This window comes from Sarcophilus harrisii, chromosome 6, assembly GCF_902635505.1.
Source record: "Sarcophilus harrisii chromosome 6, mSarHar1.11, whole genome shotgun sequence".
NCBI classification, from domain to species: Eukaryota; Metazoa; Chordata; class Mammalia; order Dasyuromorphia; family Dasyuridae; genus Sarcophilus; species Sarcophilus harrisii.
The window spans coordinates 78,690,192-78,711,984 of record NC_045431.1 but is presented as its reverse complement, the minus strand read 5'-3'; the positions used below and the strand labels follow the sequence as shown (position 1 = coordinate 78,711,984).

Below are 21,793 nucleotides of genomic sequence, written 5' to 3'. Positions count from 1 at the left end.
AAAGAGATCTCAGGCCCAAGTAGGAAGTCAGGAGACTTAGCAATGATCCTCTCTATATCTAACTGTGCTCCCTCACAGGAAGAGAAGGAAGATGATGATTGATAATGATGATGATGATAATGTATGTCTGTACATGATATGTGTCAATAAAACACCAATCATAAGCAATATCATCATACTTTATAATTAAAGACAAGAAAAATGTGGATGATTAATTTTCTAAAACTTTTAGCCACTTAAATTATATATTCATATGTGTATAATGTATAATTATACATTCAAATATGTAATGTAAACAATATATATATTCAATGATATTTTTGTGAGATTTCTCTGTAGACTTCAAGGCCTTTTGCAACTTATATTTAACAGAATCTTCACCTTTTGAAAATATATCAAACACAAACTGGATAGATTAAATCTGAAATGATATTTCCAAAGTCACAGAGAATTAGTATTACCTAAAATGACACATTTTAAAGTGATTATTTGATTTACATAATAAATTTTCTTGGTTTCACAATAAGCTCCCTTAAAATTACCTCACTGTGTATATTTTAAGCAATGCTTGAATTTACAAAATCCAATCAACACCCAAGTTTTCAGGACTGTAGCTCCTACATAGAGAAAAACACACACACATCTCTGATGTCCTAACATTTATGGCACAAATTTATCTTAGAATGCTTGAAATGGAGCCAGGGTTATATAGAGTACATACCAGTCCATCTGTTAGCAGCATCCTTGGCTACTTTATTTGCTTGCCCTAAAAAATTTTTAAAAGAAAGAAAAAAAAATCTTACTTGTTATATATAACCTCATATTGCACATTTACAAAAAATTAAATAATAAGAGAACTGATGTAAAAGATTCAAATATGGTTACAAACTGACCTCAGAAAGTTAGAAAGAAAGACCACTTAAGAGAGAAGACTTTCTTATTTGTTTTTAGAAAGCCTCCTGTTTTAATATGGTAAACTAAATTAGATCAGTGGAATAATTATTCACCTATGGAATGTTATTTGAAACAACCACTCCATCTACCAACCTACTTCCTCTGGGTCCCTAAAAATAGGAGTGTAAACTATCATCACCATAAAGCTCTCTTCAGTCAAGTCTTTAAAAATGAAAATGCATCCCTTAGACACCTGTTTTGAACCATGCTCAACAAAATTTCAGATCAAGCATAAAATTAATTAGTGGGAACAATTATTTTATATTTGATATCTTCTTGCTTGTAGCATATGCAATATTCCCTTCCAGGAGGGAGGTACATTTGGTCTAACTTCTTTCCCCTGAAAAAAAAAATCCTAACACTGGGATTCTTAAAAAGATTCTCTTCCCTTTCCCTCTCCTTCTCGCTTTTTCCTGTCCCTCTCCCTTTCTCTCTTCTCTTTACATCTCCCTTTTCCTCTTCCTTTCTCTCTTTTTCCTTCTCCCTCCCTCTTTTCCCTTTCCTTTTTCCCTCTCCCTTTTTCCTCTTCTTTTTTCCTCTCCTTCTCCCTCTACCTTTTCCCTTTACCCCTCCTTCTCCCTTCCTTTCCCTTTTTCCCTCTCCTTCTCTTTTTTTTCTCTCTCTCTCTTCTCCATCTCCCTCTCCCTTCTCTCTTTTCCTCTCCTTCTCTCTCTGATTCTCTCCCTCCCTCCCTTCTTCCTTCTTTTCCTCCCCATCCTTCAAAATTCCATGAGAAATTCCTTTGAATTCAGTTGATTTTACCTTTTCCCACTGAAAGAAAGCCAGAGAAGTTAAATTCATATTATCCCAATGATTTCTCACATAGTGATTATTTCAAATTATTCTTGCTAGTGCTTGCCTGATAATAGTAATATATCACTGACAGCACAAACTGTAAAATTTATCCCCTAGGGATTATTGAGAAATGAATAAGAGATAAAAGAGTTATGCTTGCACGAACAAAGGGTATGCCTTTAAAAAAAATCAATAGATAAATTATGTTCCTAAATAAATGGAAGAAGTGTACAAGGATAGGGCTGATTGTTTTACTCCAAGTGCTACAGTTATGAAAAAGTTCCATATCACATTAAAATCGGCTAACAAAATTCCAAATATTTTAAAAAGCAGCACTCTATAATTTCATTGCCTAAGGGCTGATACTGATGGGGCCGGCTCTTGAGTTCTCAAGGCCTGAGTCATACCTTCTCCCCCAGATACACTTATGTCTTTAATTTTCTGGTAGCAATATTTAGGGTTTGTAGAATTTTCTATCTTATGATCAATGGTAATGGTTTGGCAGGAGGAACACCTGACATTCACAAAGTGAATATAGTTTATTCTCTATAAGACAAAGTTCTGGGGCAGACAAAAGGGTTTTCAAGTGGAGGAGGAGAAAGAGAGGATGGGAGTACTACATATTTTACTGATGCAAACAGAAGACAGCAGAGAGAAATAGCTCATTTAGAGGTAGTACTCAGCAGTAACAAAAACAACAAAAAGAAGCCAGAGGATTTGGATTCAAATCTTGGCTTTGCCACTTAGTTCCTATGTGACTTTAGTTAAGTTTTCTGTTTCCTCAAATCTATGATGCTTTGGTACATGAAATATCAGTAAGAAAGAGAACAAATTATAAGTAGCAGGATCAAGTAATGGGGAATCCAATTAAAATTGTGAAACTACCAGAGCAAATGAGAGGCTGATATATTGGGTATCTGAAGTCTTTTTTTTTTTTTAAAGCTAAAAATGGCACAAAAAACTTTTTTGGGACATGCTTTATAAGCAAGGAAATAAATGAGACAAAATAGATTGGGCAAAGCACCTTGGTCAACAAGGGCAAGAAGAAATAAGTAAGCTACCAATGAGAAAAAGATGTTAGGGAGATAGTATGAAAAAATGAAAGCCTGATGGGATTTTATGGGAACCTGTGCCTTTTTGATGGGCCTACTCTTTTCAAAATTTTTTTTTTATTGCTGAGGCAATTGGAATTAAGTGACTTGCCCAGGGTCACACAGCTAGAAGTGTTAAAAGTGTCTGAGGCCAGATTTGAAATCAGGTCCTGCTGACTTCAGGGCCATTTAGCTGCCACTCCCTTTTCATTTCTTAAATGAGGCCTGGGACCTAAAACTTTTGGGATGTGAGGCCCTCAAAGTCAGTTTAGCATGCAAATTAGAATCAATGGTAGAAGTAGGTGAGGCTGTTGGTTCTCCCTCCTCCCAACATTCTAATTTTAGTCAGCCAAAAAGTACCTAGTGAAGACCTAACATGGCTGTCCTCCTTCTCATTGCCATTCGCTCTTGGCATGAATTACTTCCTAAGGAAAAACTTAGAAGAGAATAAAAAGAAGAAAGAGAAAAATCATTAAGTGACAATCTCAAGGGTAGGTGGATATTCTGAAACACTTCTGATTTCAATGGGTGCTCATTCACTAATTCAATAAACTTTTGTAAAATGTCAATCTGGGCAAGATAATCTCCCAAAGACAGAAATGGCAATGACCCTCTCAAAGCATGAACAATTAAAAAAGCGGTAAAGATATGAATAAGAATACTTATTAGACCATCAATGCACAATATAATTTCCCCATGTTACCCCTTTAGACCATGTTTTCCTTACATCTTCAGTAGAGAATCTACTTAATTCAACAAAGCCTTCTTTTCTTATAATAATGGGGACAGCAGGACCTGTGTGCCATTTGAGCTACCCATTAGTTTTTCATTCTTTCAAAATTACTTGCCTGCCTTCTTTTACTCATACATGTCCTCAGTAATAGCTTTTATGCCATATAAGTTGGCACCAAACTGTAGTTTGCTTATATCATTCATCAGGCATCTTTTCATTGTTCATCGAATTACATTTAATTTTAATTTCTCTGAAATTATATATCTTTTTTCACGATTCCCAGGATTAGATAGATGGTGAATGGAAGAATACCAGTGTTGCCAGAAATAGGTTTCTGTGACAGCAAATGGTTTAGAATCAAAGTAGGGAGAGTTCATTTTCATAAATGAGCTCTCTCCATTGTCCTGAATTCTGTCCCCAGCTCATTGAACATCTATGTGCCTACATATACATGTAATATAAATACGTGGGTACATATCCATATGTATATCTTCATGTACACAGAATGTGTCTAGATTTCGATATGTTTTGTTGTTTTCAGTTGTGTCCAACTCTTCCTGACCCCATTTGGGATCTTCTTGAAAAAGATATTGATTGGAGTGGCTGGCCATTTCTTTCTCTAGCTCATTTTACAGATAAGGAAACTGAGGCAAGCAGGGTTAAATAACTTATCCAAGGTCACACAGACAGTAACCGCCTGAGCTAGATCTGAACTCAAGAAGATGAGTCTACTCTAAGTAGTGAGCTACCTAGTTGCTTCATAATACAGTTTTCTTCTCTAGCTCAGTACCACCTCTTCCTTTCTCCATCACTAGACCCAGAAGAATATGAGTATGGCTTCAACCTTCTCAAACACTGGATTTGGGAGGTCTCCTCCCCTGGGACCTACTGAAATACAAGCAGGAAATGCCTAACCTAGCAAATCACCGAACAGCATTGTGAGTGGAAGTGGGGAACATATTTAAACCCTGTGAGCAGCTTGCGAATGGGAATGACCCCAAGATTCCTAAAATCGAGCATTAGCAATGGAAGACTGAGGGGAGACAGGGAGGCCTGAGCTGAGCCTTGGTGGAAGAAAAGTGGGGAAGGAGGATATTCCGGGCTGTTGGAGGGAAAAAAGGAATGTCAAGTTTGGGGGCGGAGGCAGCTTGTCTACTGCTGGTCCCAGACTGCTCCTTGAAGCCAGGCAATTGATGGGACGGTAGAGTCAGGAAGTCCCAAGGTCAAAGACGGCTTCAGATACTTATTAGCTGTGTGACCCTGTACAAGTCACTTCCCCTAAGTTACTTCAACTGTGAAAATGAACATGAAAATGGCACCTGCTTCCCAGAGTTATTGTGAGGTTCAGATGAGATAATAATTGTAAAGCACTTAGCCTGGCACATAGTTAGTGCTACATAAATGTTACCTATTATTATTTGTAGTAGTCACAGTAGAAGTAGTAGTAGCAGTGGTGATGGTAGTAATAGGATCTACCTTGCAGAACTGTGAGCCTTAAATGAGCTAATATTTGAAAAAAGTGTGAAGCTTTTGGTACAGAACAGGCATTATGTAAATGCTTATTTCCTTTCCTTGCCCTGAAATGTACAGTGCTTTTGCATACCTCATTTCCTGTGTATGAATGCATGCACACACACACACACACACACACACAGCCCCAAACACCCCCATATGTTTGGTCTCCATATTGCCAAAGCCTTTCTTGGCACCTCCCACTAAAGGTTGCCATTTATTTCAGAACGTACAGCGCCTATTATCAATGCAGCTCAATCAGCAACAGATCTTCTGATCAGAAAGCCAAAAAGGTGGTAGGAGGCCATTTACCAATCAATCAGTTAATCAAACACTCAGCTAACAGCTGTTAAGTATCCAGGTCATGTCAGGCACTCTCTAAGGTGCTGGAGATACAAATATGGCAGGTTTTCCAGAAACTTATGTTCTAGCAAGGGAGACACAAATCCGGATACAAGTATATTCAGAACAAAATTACCTTTGGTCCACCCCATCCTTTTAGAGATTAGGAACCTGAAGCCATAAAAGTGAACTAACTTTCCCTGAAGGATATAATTAATTAATAGCAAAGCACAAGCTCAGAGGGCTTTGTGATGCTGCTTCTGCTGGGATCTCCCACAGTGGAAGGCCATGGAGGGGCAGCTATTTTGTACAAGTCTGTGTCAAAGGAGGACATTACCCTCAGTAATGACTGACCTCCTGGAGTAAAGAAAGACAGACACTGCCTTATTTGTCTTTCATGTGCTTAGGTCTCATCTTCTCGGCTCTATCTTCAGAGTTTTCTCCCTTTTGAAATTACTTTATATTAACTTATCTATACACACGACCCATCTTCCCAGGAGAGTGCAAAGTCCTTCAGGGATGGTCTAGTTCATTCTTGTCTGTGGTTTGGCTTTTTCTTTGCATACAGTAGGCATTTAAATATTTGCTTCACTAAACTGAATTATAAACATATAGACAGCAAGAAGTATTCTCCTTGGTGTTTCAAACAAACATTTATTAAACACCTCCTCTATATATGCGACCTCTATAACAGTTCAATATGCTAGGTACTGGATATACTGATATAAAATAAGGTAGTTCCCAGCTTCCAGGAGCTTGTACTCCATTAGCACAGTGTTTTGCATATATTAGATCTTCAAAAAATTATTGTTCATAGTAACAGCACATGCACCCTACCAAATTAGAAAAGTCACAGAAATACCTGTCAATATAAATGTTGATCAATAGTTATAATAAAAGCAAGGATATTCTAAAAATAAGCTTGCCACTTAGCTCACTCCAGGCAAATAGCCAGGCAGCTAGGAAATGCAGTGGAAAGAGGACTGGATCTACATCAGGACAGACCTGAGTTCCAATTTGTCCTCAGAATCTGACCAGCTGTGTGACCCTGGGCAAGTCATTTAACTAAACTTTGCCTCAGTTTCCTCAACTGTAAAATAGAGACCACATTTACCTCAAAGGGTTATTGTGAAAATCAACTGTGTAGAAAATAATTGTAAAGTGCTTAACATTGTGCCTGTCACATAGTAAGCCCTAGATAAAGGTTAGCTATTTTGTAAATATTCTCCATGCTATGCCATCTGAATGCCTCTGGTAAGAACCGAAGCTACTAGTGAATTAAGGGGAGACTCACGGGTGGAGGCTCCATGCTGTTGTCTGGGACAGCCACCTTAACACTGAAGGCAGTAACAGGCATTCAGTGATGGGGAGAGCTGGGTGAAGGAATTGATTCTAACCCCTAAGAAGGCATTATAGATATTTATGGAAAGTAACAGGGTAAACCCTGGCTTCCCAAAGTCACTAAGGACCCGATGCAACAAGAGTTTGCTTTTATTTTCATGTTGAGAGTTACTGAGAAAATACATTCTAAGGCAGAAGTACCCCTTTGTACAATTTATAATCTCAGAGTGATCTGCCCAGGATCACGCAGTGGGGATATTACCAGAGGCTGGACTTTGGGTATCACTCAGTCTGAGGCCATTTTTTGGGTTACTATTGCACAGCTGCCTCTAATAAAAATACAATACCAACTTAAATGAATATGCCACTAAATATTTAAAGCATACCTTTGGAAATATTTTTTGCTTTACTAATCTGTCATAGGTCTTGGTTTCTGGGCAATCATCATAACAATTTTTTTCACCAGTTTCATCTGATAATATTTAATCCTGAAAATTCCCTGAGGCACTGTCAATGAAACTCTTTTTATTTTTATTTTTAATTAAGATAGCCTTAAGATTCTTCCATCATGTAATGTTATTTCTCCTTATCAAAAGCTTTATGGAATCCTTACTCTGTGGCTGATACTGGAGATGAAAAAGCAAAGAATCAAAAAAGAGTCCTTGGAGAATATATAAACATAAATTAGTAACTTATATAGTATATATTATAATATGTAGTATACAATTTATAAATTGAAATATAAAGTTAATACAAAGTTTGCATAAGAAAATTTAGGGTATAATAATTTTTTGGTGGGGAGCTCTGGAGGCAAAGGGGCTGAGTTCCACTCCCCTCAATCAACATTCAGATCCAGGAAAGATCTGAATGGTTAGGGGAGGTTTGTAGCTGAATCAGAAGATTCAATGAGTCTGAAGTGATAGAAGGATGCACTATAACCTCTCAGGGTGAGCACACCTGTACAAAGGTTCACAGCTGGAAATGGAATGTTGTCTCCAAGGAATAATCATAATAGCTGGAATTTCTATAATGCTTTGTTATTAATAGATTATTATCTCATTTGAGTTTCATCACAACCCTGGGAGGAAGATGCTCTTATCATAAAACCCCATTTTATGTTACAGATGAGGAAACAGATTAAGGGACTGGTCCAGGATCATAAAGCAAAAACTCAATTTGAATTCAGGTCTTCCTGATCACAGACCTCGGCTCTCTAACCACTACACTACCTAGTCTGCCAGTGTGGTTGGGCAGCCAAGCACAGAAAGGGGAATCATGTGGAATAACCTAGAAGGATAGAAAGGAGCCAGAATGAAGGGCTTTCAAGATCAAACGAGAGACTGTATTTTAAACTAAAAATAATAAGGCGTCTTTGGAGCTTTTGAAACAGAGAGTAAAGACAGCACTTTGCATCCCGAGGCCCCTCTTCTGAGCACTTTTTGGTCCCCTGGGTTAAGAGCACTATCCCTCTGAATAAGCTCAGTTCCAGCTCCACCTGCTGTAGAGACATTTCTTCAAAGTCCCAGCCAGAGGTTGGCAATCACTCCCCCACTAAGAAGCCTTGACTATTTACAAGGTCATTTGCAAAACATTTAGTATTAATTAACTAGCATTGTTATTTATCTTTTCTGGAGAGGTCTAGTTTCCATCACCAAACTGCAAACCTTTTCAAAGCCAGACATTGAGGCTCCTTAATATTCCCAACCTGGGGCAAACTGGGACCCTCCCCCATGGTAGGATGTACAAAAGAAAGTAACATATGATAACCTGGAAAGATAGGCCAGAGGCAGATTGTCAAAGGGGCAAAGAGCAGCTTTTTTTTTTTTTTTTTTTTTTTTTAGCAGAGAAAAACAAAGGTCAGCAGACCTTTCAGTAGGGAAGGGTAACCCCTTGACTATCCTCTCTAAGTAGAAAGACTCTAATTGATGGGTGTTTTCCTATAGTTAAGGCAGCAGCCCATTCATACTTTCTCTGCCCCCTGCCCTCCCACAAATATTCCAGAAAGGATCTCCCTAATATACTGAGGACCTTCTTCTTGATCTCTCCACACAGCGTAGGTACCTATGGAGCATACAGGCTGCTCCATTTGGTAGCAATCAGCAAGTACTTATTAAGTACTTTCAGCTACTATGATAGAGACCCCAAATCAAATGATCCCCGCCCTCAAGGGGTTTATATTTTCTAAGGCAAGGTCAGGAAACAATTATTTATGAAGTATATAAGGCATGATCCTAAGGGTCCATAACAAAAATACAAGTAAAAAAAAAAAAAAAAAAAAAAGTCAGTCTCTGCTTTCTTTCTAGGGCCTTGCAATTTGATGGAGGAAAACAACATGCGAAAGAAATGGGGAAATTGTATGAGGGGGGAGACATTAGAGAGAGGGGCCCCAGGAGTTGTACAGCTCTCCAGGCAAGGGGGCAAGGTCTGGAAATTCAGAAGCAGAATCTGAGAAACCAGGAATTAGGGGAAGCAGCATGCACATATGCAGGTGAACACAGAGTGCATAACAAAAGACACCAAAATAATTTTAGGGGAACTTCAAAATGTTTTCCTTCTTTACTCAGACTACCTGTCTGGTCCACTTCCCCTTCTTTCCTGCTGATATCTCTCTCTGAGGACATTTTTTTAAACCAATTTTTAAAAAAAATTTAAGCTTTGTGTTTTCAAAACATATGCATGCTTAATTTTTCAACACTGACCCTTGCAAAAGGTTCCAATTTGTTTTCCAAATTTCCTTCCCTTTCCCCTACACCCTCCCTTAGATGGCAAGCAATCCAATATATGTGATGACATCTTTTATGAGCTTTTGAGGCTTAATTTTTCATTGCTAACCTGCTATAGCCAATTATAAAAAACAAACAAATAAACAAAAAAACCCAACTTAGATATTTCTCCATTTAATTCCTTAAGATCTGGAACCATACAGCACTACTCTCCTTGGGCTCCCGGCTTCATGTCAGTGGCAAACCCTTTGGGGAAGCTGCTGTTTCTCCCTCTTAATGCAAACCAGAGGGCGGTCAAACAAAACTGTCTGGAGCTGTCTTTCATGAACTTTTGTATGTTTTTTGGCACCTGCAGGGAAAACACTCTGCTGGAGAGCCTTGAAGGCAGAAACACTCAGGTGACCTGGAAGACCTAGGTCTAGCTGATCCATGACTGGAACAAGAACATTCCCTACAACATGATTGACTAGTTCATGTTGTCATGAATTCTTCATATTGTGCTTGGAGACTCATGTTTAGGGGAAAATCTTCATGACTCCTTCAGGGAGGGAAAACCATTCTCTTTAAGGGCAATTGGGAGATACAAAGGACCAGGCTTGAATTCAATTGTGACCTCAGATAATAGCTGTGAGCCAGGACTTCAAGCTGACTCAAATAATCCGATCCATCCCAATCTGAGATCTATCATTTATTGCAATGCCATCGCCAGAGGAGGAGAACGAGTGGGATTTTGCCTGTTCCAAAGTGCCACCCCACAGAAGGTAATAAGCTTCGTTCAGCGCTGGCCTGCAGCAGAGAAGTGTGGATCTTGGACAGATACCTGAGTTACACTCCGGATTCCACACTAATCCAGAAGCATTGCCAGAAATGTGGTTGGGCAAAATTTGGCATGGAACTTTGTTCAAATCAACTGGAAGAATCCTCGGTTATCTCACTTATAAAAGGAGGCATAATAAAAGCATCTACTTCCCAGAATTGTTATAGGATCAAATGAGAGCGTCAAGTGCTCAGCAGAGGGCCTGCCATATAGTAAATGCTATTTAAACGTTAGCTTTTATTATCTCCTCAAGTAATCTATCCCATTTTTGGATTGTTTTAATGGGTGAATGAGCTTAAACTTTCTGATTTTCACACACTCTATACATGTATACATATCAGAGACCTTTAAACACTTGAAAATGGTTATCATCCCCCATCCCCTTTCTCCATACTACATATCCCCAGATTCTTCCATCCTTATATGGCATGAACCAGGGCCCTTCATCACGAGGGTTGGATAATGTCCAATTTAACAGTGTTCTTCCTAAAGTGAAATACCCAGGGCTGGCTTTCCTCAAGTCTCAGCTAAAGCCCAACTTACAGGAAGCCCTGACTGCTCCCTCTTAATTTTAGTGCTTTACCTCTGTTGATCATTTTCTATGTGTCTTGTTTATTCATAGTCACTTGCATATTACCTTTCTAATTCCTTTGTGAATTTTCCAGGTCAGGGACATCTTTTGCTTTTTTCTATATTCCAAACACCACTCAGCAAAAAATTCAGCAAGTAAAAGACACTTAATAAATGCTTATTGCCTGACTTACTGACTGGGGCACAGCAGGGTGGAGGAGGAGAAAATAACTATAACCTCTAGAGATATGGACATTTCCTCTCCCAGTGCAGCCTAAATACACATAAGCTTTCTTGGCTGCCTAAGGACTCTCTGTTGACTAATACAACCTTGGCAGTCCTCTGAATTCCTAGATCTTTCAAAGACTAGCTCCTGTGTTGTCACATCTCCCTCACCTTATACTTCTGAGGTTGATAAGCATGGCAGGATCTGGTATTCTTTGAACTTTTCAGTCAATTGTCTGACTGAAAAGATGTGATCTAATAGAGAATATCCTTTGTGAAACTTTACTATTCCTTTCTCATACGTATCTTCATCAAGAATATCTTTTGATACCTGTGCAGATAACTCTCATGATGATTTAACAGGCATGAGAAAGCAGGGTGATGGATCATTAGTTTTTGATTTCCCTCTTTTTTTTTTCTCCAGTAGTAATAACATCCATGATTTCTGTCCAAATGTTAAATCCTTCCTCTTTTCAAAGAACCTAAGAATCAATCCTATAATGTCCTTAAAATTGTCATCTCCAGCAAATGAGTCATTTAAAATTTAAAAATTGCTGATGTAGATTTAGAAACCTTTTCTGCATCAATAAGGATTTTTGGAAAAAATTTTTTTGCAGGCAATTACTTTTTTCTTCTTCAATTTTTTAAAACATTTTTGCTTAAAATTCTGAGATCTAACTTCTATTTATCCCCACTCCCCTTAGGTGGTAAGCTATCAGATATAGCTTATAACTGTACAATTATGTAAAACATTTCCATATTAGCCATTTTGTATAAGAAGACCTAAATAAAATGGAGGGAAAAAAAAAAGAAATAAAGGGGAAAACAGCTTTTTGAAATTGTCATATGTGCAAGTGAAAATGTTTGGAACTTTATCAAAAAACAAGGCAAACAATCAGAGATATGGCCATGCATATCATGTTTTTTCCTACTTAAAATCTTTCATTCTCCTTGCATATTGCTTCCATTCAAATTCCTGATCTGGCATTAAAAGCTTTCCACAATCTAATGACATTCTTATCTGTTCAGCCTTATTTCACGTTTCTTTCTTTCACTTTCACATACTCTCTACTCTAGCAAAATTAACCTACCTGTATTGGTTCATGCTCTTTTCTAGGCCTAACAAATGCTCTTCCTTTCAGCCTAAGTAAAATTGTCTACACTTTTTGCAAGTTTTCTAGGATCTTATCGGGTGATTAAAAACTTCCCTTCTCTCAAACTCCATACTTCATACAGAGTTTTGATCTGATTTACTCCAATGTATTTATAGAATAATACTGTACATATGGTTACCTATGTTATTGTCTTATATCCCTTTTACAAGGGGTCAGTCAAGTAACTAGCATTTACATGCTTACTGTCTGCCAGGCACTGGGGGGGAGGGGGGGAGGGGAAACCCAAGCCAAACCAAAAGCCATCTCTGCTCTTAAGAAGCCCACAGTCTAATGAGGAAGACAACATGCAAACACACTATGTTTAACTTATGGATAACTTATGGAGGTTTCAGAAAGAAGGCACTGAGATTAAGAAGGACTAGGAAAGGCTTCTTGCAGAAAGGTCAACTAGCTGAGACCTGAAGGAAGTGGGGAAAGTCAAGAGGCAGAGATGAGGAGGGAGAGTACTGAGGGAATGGGAGAAAGCAGTGGAAATGCTTGGAGTCAGGAGACAGAGCATCACGTGGGAGGACAGCAGGGAGGCCGGTGTCACTGGACTGCATGGTACACAGAGGGGACTGAGATATATGTGGCAGCAAAGAATTGGAAATTGAGGACAGGCCCATGAACTTGGGAATGGATGAACAACTTATGGTATATGAATGGTACCTTCATATGTTGTACTATAAGAAAAGATGAAGGGGGCAGTTTCAGAAAAAAAAAAATGTGAAGAGAGCAGAACCTGGAGAACAATTTATACAGTAACAGAAACATTGTAAAGATGATCAACTCTGACTTACTAACTCCGGTCCACACACTGACAAACCACAATTCCAAAGGATTCATGGTATTCTCCAGATAAGAGAAGCTAATGGACTAAGAGAACAGGTTGAAGCATATTTTCTTCTATTCATTTCTCTTTGGGTTTTTATTTTTGTTTGTTTTTGGAATGTGACTATTAGAGATAGTTGATTTGTATGTCTATGCATGTTTGTAATGGATTCTGTTTTTCTTTCCTTCTCAACACCTGGGGGAGGGAGAGAAGGAGGAAGAAAAATCTGGAACAGAAAATAATATATAATTGAATTTTTAAAAAAGATGAGTTTAGTTTTGGACATATTGGGTTTAAAATATTCATGAAACATCTAGTGTAAGATATCCAATAGGCAGGTGGAGCTATGAGATTGGAGGTTGGAGGGGAGAGGGTTAGGGTTCAACAAGTAGATCTGAAAATCATCTGCATAGAGATGATACTTGAAAACATGGGAACTGATGAGAACACCAATTAAAATAGTATAGAGGGAGATGACTCAGGACTGAGTTTTGCAGGATCTCCAATGCTTTACTGGATGAAGCTAAAGATTCAACAAGAGACAGAAGTGGTCAGACAAACAAGAAGAGAAACGAGAGAGAGTGACATAAAATTCTAAAAACAAAAGAATATGAAGAGGGTGACTAGCAGTGTCAAAGGCTGTAGGGAGATCAAAAAGGATGAGATTAGATTTGCCAATCAATCCATAAACATTCATTAAGCACCTCCATGCTACAGTGCCAGGCACTGTGCTCAGCTCTTGGGACACAAAAATTCTGCCCTCAAGAAGCTTACTGGCACTTTGAAGAAAGGAGGTTTGGTTGAAAGATGAGGTCAGAAGCCAGACCTTTACAAAGACTTGCCTTTCTTTGTATCCCTATCGCTTAGTAAGGAATTGGCAAATAGTTGATCACTTTGTTGGCCTAAGCTGTGAAGTGGTAGGTACAAATTCAAGGCAATGTTTGACATCTTCCTTTTCTGGTATCTCTGCCCCTTTGAGAAATGTGGGAAGGAATTTTCGAGTTGCTTTAATGTACATTTCTCTAATTATTAGTGATTTGGAGCATTTTTTCTCTATGGTTGTTCATAGTTAGATTTCATCCTTTGAAAACTTCCTGTTCATATCCTTTAACCATTTATCAATGGGATAATTTGTCCTTAAAATATAATTTTGAGCTAAAATTCATTTTAAGTTCTAAAATAGTCTCTTTTTTTCATAAAAATGGAAATGTATTGTAAAAGCAAAATTTCAGTGAAAATGAAATTGGTAGAGAATTGGGGGAAGAATAACTGCCAGATAGAATAAAAATGTTTGCATCATGATGATTTGCTAACTAGTTTTAGTTTCTACCTAATTTTACCCACAAAATGAAGTTATAATATTAATTAAATTACACTCCCTAGAAGAAGAGGGCTCTTTGAACTAATAAGAACATAATCTAACTAAGTAAAGCATTTTCTGAAGGTATGGAATAGGTATAAAAATATTAGGTTAACAGAGGAACAAGGCACAGTGAATAGAAGGTCAGGCCTGGAGTCAGGGGGACCTGAATTCAAATCTGACCTCAGACGTTTATTAGTTGTGTGACCCTGGGCAAGTCCTTTAACCCCATTTGCCTCAGTTTCCCCATCTGTAAAATGAAATGGGGGAAAAAAAGGGTCAAACCACTCTAGTATTTTCATCAAGAAAACCGTAAATAGGTTATGAGGAGTTGGATGCAACTGAAAAATGATTGATTCATGCAGTGGTAAAGAATCAGATCTCAAGACTAAGAAGACCTGGGTTCAAGTCCTATCTCTAATGTTCCCTGGCAGTGTAACTCTAAGCAAGTTATAAACTCTCAGGGCTCTGGGCAACTCTCCAAAACTATAGTTTCTAGAAAATGCTGACCTGCGATGACATAGTTTCCTCATCCTTTTAACCAATGAAACCACAAGAATCCTTACCCTATAATGGAAAAGCAAAAAGCAGTTTCTGAAAATGGAACTAGCTGACAAATAAGCTACAAGTGCTTCTCAATTGGATTTTTTTTTTCCTCCTTAAAAGCATACTATTTACCCCAAAGAGATACTAAAGAAGGGAAAGGGACCTGCATGTGCCAAAATGTTTGTGGCAGCCCTGTTTGTAGTGGCCAGAAGCTGGAAAATGAATGGATGCCCTTCAATTGGAGAATGGTTAGGTAAATTGTGGTATATGAATGTTATGGAATATTATTTTTCTGTAAGAAATGACCAGCAGGATGAATACAGAGAGGATTGGCGAGACTTACATGAACTGATGCTGAGCGAAATGAGCAGAACCAGGAGATCATTATATACCTCAACAACGATACTGTATGAGGATGTATTCTGATGGAAGTGGATTTCTTCAACAAAGACAAGATCTAACTTAGTTTCAATTGATCAAGGATGGACAGAAGCAGCTACACCCAAAGAAAGAACACTAGGAAATGAATGTAAATTGCTTGCATTTTTGTTCTTCTTCCCAGGTTATTTAAACCTTCTGAATCCAATTCTCCCTGAGCAACAAAAGAACTGTTCGGTTCTGCACACAAACATTGTATCTAAGATATACTGTAACCTCTTTAACTTGTATTGGACTGCTTGCCATCTGGGGGAGGGGATAGAGGGAGGGAGGGGAAAAGTCGGAACAGAAGTGAGTGCAAGGGATAATGTAAAAAATTACCCTGGCATGGGTTCTGGCAATAAAAAGTTATATATATATATATATATATATATATATATATATATATATATATATATATATATATATAAAGCATACTATTTGATGATAAGCCATGCTATCTGTGGACTTGTGTTACAATCAACTTTAAATTTTCTATGTTGAAGACCTCTCTATGACAAGGTATTGGTTCTAAGTTAAGATTCATAATTATTTAGAGAAACTCATGCAGTTGGTCTAGTTAAGAATGAAGAGAAAATTCAAATGCAGGTAATTTTTTATTCGATAAAGACCTTTTAAAACAAAAAAAAAGGAAAAAAAGAAGGAAGGAAGGAAAGGAGAGAAGGATAAGAAGGAAGGTGGAACTAGATTAGAAAAATGAAATATAAATCTACGTGTTCCTATTCATGTCATAGTATTTATTAACTTTTGTGATTCTTTATATCATCTTAAAACTATTATAGAATAATAATTCCAAGTGACTCAAGGGAAATGGAATATCATATGAAGAGTAACTGTGCAATAAAGCATTTTTAGCTTCTCTATGACATACCTATATACACTACAATAAAAATGTTGTGAGAAAAGTTTAAAGCTAATGGGCATGCAGTAATTACTCCCTAGGAAATGCATTATGAGGTTCTATCTAGAAATACTATCATACTGTTCCTGATCACAATCTACTAAATTACTAGTCTTGAGCACTAAACAGTACCCTTATGGCCTCGAAGAGTTAGAGAGATACTCTAGTAGCCTGGTGAAGGTGAATGTTTGGCACTGCTAGGATGAAGGGTTCAGGGACTTAAGAAGATATTCAGTCACTAGGCCAGTAGCAGGAAGGACGAAATGATCAGGAGGAAGGGGATTAATATCTTTAAGGGGCAGTAATTCCAAGGCAGGGTCAGGTTTCCAAAAGAGAAAGGTAATTAGAACAGAAAAAAGTTGGCCTCTCACCATTTTTTTCCTCTGCTTCATTTTACTATTTTCCTCTTTAACACATTTTCATCTCATAGTGTTCATCAGTCAGTCAATACACATTTAAGCACTTGCTATGTGTCAGGCACTGTGCTAAGCCTGTCATATTGGAACTGAAACTGGATCTATGAGTTCATTGGCAGAGGGGACTCCCAAGTGAAAAGATACTCTCGGCTAATGTACTCAGCACCTTTTTTGCAACTTTACCCTTTGAACGCTATCTAGGGCATTGATGGGTCAAGTATATTGCCAGTATGGGTCTGAACTAGTTTTTGGATTTGAAACAATCTCTACCCACCATACCCAGTAATTTCTCATAGACATACATAGTAAGTGCTTAATAAATGCTTGTTGATTGATTTACTGGCTAAAAATAGAAGTGAAGCATAAATTTGTTATTTGCTGATAAATTAAGTTTATATCAGCAATTACTTCCTTTATGTAGTCTTAGGCCTGATGCTTTCCTACTCAAATTTTCTCGCTAATATTTGATCTCTTCTACATTCTAATTCTGATTATTTGGTATTAAGGTTATTTGTGAATTATCTTTGTCTTATGTGCTATATTGCTCTTGGAGAGAAGACTTAGTAAAGTTTATAAGGGTTCACCTCTAGTCAGTCAACTAACAAGCACTTATCATAGAGGTTCTTAGCTTTTTTGGTACTACAGACTCCTTGGGCAATATGATAAAGCCTACAAAATTCTTCTCAAAATAAAAATTTTAAAAGCATAAAATAAAATACATAGGATCACAAAGAAACCAACTGTATTGAAACAAAACTATTTTTCCCCCATCTAAGTTCAAAGACATCTACTCTAAATTTACATACTCACCTCTTGGAAGTCCAAGGACTCCAGATAAAAAAAAAAAATTTCTCCAGCTTACTATATGCTATATATTAAGTGCTGGAGAAACAAAGAGAGGCAAAACCAATTCTAATAAGAGGTGATAGCATGTAAAGAACGAGATATAAAAAATATACATACAGAATAGATGCTCAATAATCTCAAAGGATGACAGAAAAGTCATCTATAAGGCAAGGAATTTTTCAGGCCAAAGTAACTCACAGAAACAACTTATTATATTGTTCATAGATTGAGGGATGGAGTGGACTTCAGAAGGCCTTTAGATTAACACATTTTGGATTTAATAGACGAGAGAGCACTTAGGCTACTGAATTTAAATGACTTGTGGAGAATCACCTGGGACACTAGCAATGAAAGGATTTGAACCTGGAGCCCAGACTCCAGAACCAAGACTCATTCTGTCATACCATGCTTGCATGGTGGGACTGTAGTATAAAGTGATAGGTTTCCCTCAGGGAAATCATGGATCCTTAAAGTTCTTATTTTAAGGGAGTGAGCATTTACTATCAGTCTAGTTTAAATTTCAAAATGCAACAATTTTCTTCTTACAGTCAAGACCAGAATTTTCTAATTATGAAAGTGGCTGCTAATGAAATTTCTTACTTTAAAAAAGAATAAAAAGTCAGGTTTTACTATTACAAATACTAAGCTATCCTTTTTTTTTTTTTTTTTTTTTGCTGTGTAATTTTTTAATGACAATTATCTCCCAGGGGATAACTGGGAAAAGGATGTGTTTACAATTTCCAAAAGAAATGCAAACTATTAGGTACTACTTTCATGAAAAATAATTCCAAAACAGCTAAGAAAAGAAATTGAACTGAAAAAATTCACTAATGTTTCACTTGATGCTTAGCAAACTGTCAAAGATGAAAACATATGAAAGCTGTCAATATTGGAGTGGTTCTTAGAAAGCCAACACTAATAGACAATTGGTGGAGCTGGAAATTTATTTAACTTTTTGGAAACACATTTGGAATTACATGAGAGAAGTCATGAAATTGTTCATGGTCTTTGGCCCTGAAATATCACTGTTGGGTACATTTCCAGTGAGGTCATAGAAAGAGGTCCCGTATTCACAGAAATATTTACAGCAATACTTTTTGCAGTGCAAAAAAGTGGAAACAAAAAAATGTCTATTGACTGGGTATTGGCTAAACAAACATCTATGAATACAAGGAACAGTGCTTATAATAAATAGCACATATAAAGAATTTAGAGAAATATAGGAAGACTTATAGGAGACATTGCAAAAAGCATTAAGCAGAAACAGAAATATGAGCAATGTATGTTGTTCAGTGATTTTTAAGTTAAGTCTGCCTCTTCATGACCCCATTTGGGGTTTTCTTGGCAGAGATACTACAGTGGTTTGCCATTTTCTTCTCCAGCTCATTTTACAGATGAGAAAACTGAGGCAAAAGGAGTTAACTTACCCAGAGTTACCTATGCAGCAAATAATTTGAACTCAGGAAGATGAATCTTTCTGATTCCAGGCTGATCATTCTATTCTATTTACTAAGCCACTGCACTGACATATAATGTATAGAATAATAATATGAAGACCCATGTCCATTTCTTTTGATAAATTGATTTTTTCACTTAATAGGTACTATATAAATATCTATCTTCCCCACCCCACCCCTTTTTTTTTTTGTAATAAGCTTAGGGTCATTAAATGGGATGGGAATGGGCGGTATAGATAGAAATTATTATGATAAAGGAAAAACCTGGATAAAACATTTTTCCCCTGAGGCAACTGGGGTTAAGTGACTTGTCCAGGGTCAAACAGCTAGGACGGTTTTAAGTGTTTGAGGCCACATTTGAACTTGGGTCCTCCTGACTTCAAGGGTGGCACTCTATCCACTGTGTCACCTATCTGCCCCAAAACATTTTTTTTGAAGGAATTTAGCTCTCATGGTAGCTGAGAATAATAAAGTCTTAGTTCACTACAAATCAGGAAACTATTCCCCTTTGCATTAAGTGTCTCATTAATATCACAGTACAACAAAACAGGGCTACTTTGCTATAAAAAGCTGGCAAAAAAATGTTTTTTTACTAATTAAAATGAAACTATATTGGAATACCATAATGTGTAGGATTTAACTGATTATCAATCTTTGTTTATACTCATTCAGCTACTGAAAAATATGGACAAAGAAAAACATTTGCTCTGAGTGAGTTAGAAAGAATTATAGAATCATAGGCTGAAGCTAGAAGGGACCTGCAATGTCAGCCTATCCCACCTTCTCTGAACAGGTCAGGGAAGTGCAATGATTTACCCAGAATCACACAGATACTAAGTGCCAGAGACATGATTTCAATCTAATTCCTCTACTCCAAAGTACTCTCTCCACTGTCTCATGCTGCCTCGGAAAAGGATCCGAGAATGTTCTAGAAAGAATGAAGACTTTTTCCCCCTTGAAAATGACTTATGGTTTGGGGAGAGGGAGATGATCAGCAGAACAAAGAGGTTATCACTTATTATAGAGAGCTAATCTGTGAAAAGTAGCTCTGGACCAGACAGGCAAGCTTTGATGTCTTATTTAACGAGCTGCCTGCACTTCTTCATGATGAGTCACCATAACTTCGCCCACTCTTGCTTTGATGTGATCTCTTTAGTGATTGCCATGTAGCTAGCTACATTTGATTTAAGTGGATCTCCATTAAAATAATCTATAATGACCCCTTTTTGGTGCCATCTAGGAGTGCTTTCTTCTGCTGTGAAAAGGGGTTCTGATGCCCACTTATTAGGTCCACTAATGGCAACATCAACATGGCAGGGAGTCACATCCTCAGTCATTATCTGGGCTCTTCAACCCTCCAGCAGTGAAAAGATGGGATGTTTTTCTGGTATGGCACCAGAGAATACAAGATCCCATTAGCAACCCATTTTTGTGGAATTGTTTTTTCATTTAAAATATTCTTTTAAAAAAATGGATATATTTGAGGTTTCTCTGGACAGGGGGAAAGAAAGAATATAAAGGAAAATTTAGGCAATATAAAAATACCAATAAAATTTATTTTACAAAAGGATGTTTCTACATTCAAAGTTACCTCATAGGGAACATTTTAATTCTCTCTGAGGTGTATCCTATAAAAATACAGCTTTGGTCTTTTACTTAAGTTAAATATTTTAGAGCTATGGAAAGACAAGTATATTCATCCCCTGCTGGTGTTCACTGAAATGGTTACACAATTTGTAATCCTGCAAGAAGTTACTATAAAAATTTATACTTTTCACTAAGAGACTTTACTATTCAGGCCAATGTAATGTAAAGAGGTTACTGAGAGTAAGAAAAGGCCTATGTAAATTGAGGGAATGCTCATTAATTGGGGCATGGCTGAACAGGATGTGACATATCATTGTGATGGAATATTACAGTGCTATAAGAAAAAATGAGCTAGATGATTTCTGAAAAACCTGGAAAGACTCATGTAAATTGATGCAAAGTGAAGTCAGCAGAACCATGAGAACACTGCACACAATAATAGCAACTGTAATGATGATCAACTATAAAAGATTTGGCTATTCTTTATCAAGACAATGATCAAAGACAATTTCAAAGGACTGATGATGGAAAATGCCATTTACCTCCAGAGAGAGAACTGATAAACTTTGAGTGCAAATTAAAGTATAATTTTTCCCTTGCTTGCTTCATCATTCATTTATCTATTTATTTATCTGCAATATGACTAATATGGAAATATATTGTGCTCGATTTCATATGAATGATATCACATCGCTTGTCTTCTCAATAGGTAGCACTATCTGAGATAAGAAAACTAGAAACAAAATATGTAGCCAATAGCTGGGCTACTATTTGGGACTGGAGGGACATTTTTTGGTCCAATTCTGTGACTCACCTATGGGAAAATTTTTTTCTCTACCAATGCAGATCTACAACTCAAAGAGATTTGCTGGAAGCACTAATGGTAACTTGCCTAGGATGACAAAGCTAGATTTTCCTTTATCCACATTGCCTGTGGTCTCTCTCTATGGAAAATTACTGGACCATAAAGAATGATATATATGAAGAATTCAGAGTAATGTGACAAGACTAAAAGGAAAAAAAGTGGAGCCCAAAGAACTCTATGCACAGTGATTTTAACAATGTACATAAAGACAAGAATAAGGGGGTAGGAGATAGGGAGAAACAACTCGGGGTAAAGTACAGTGGATACAGCATTGGGCTGGGTATCAGA

General features: G+C 37.3%; 1 protein-coding gene across 1 annotated transcript in view; it reads right to left on the bottom strand.

Annotated features, from left to right (window-relative positions):
- The window catches only part of MND1 (meiotic nuclear divisions 1), a 101,274-nt gene that overhangs the window by 4,315 nt on the left and 75,166 nt on the right, over positions 1-21,793 (bottom strand). Inside the window, exon 7 of the mRNA XM_031944082.1 lies at positions 722-766. Coding sequence (XP_031799942.1) covers positions 722-766 — 45 coding nt within the window. The remainder of the gene's footprint in view (positions 1-721; positions 767-21,793) is intronic.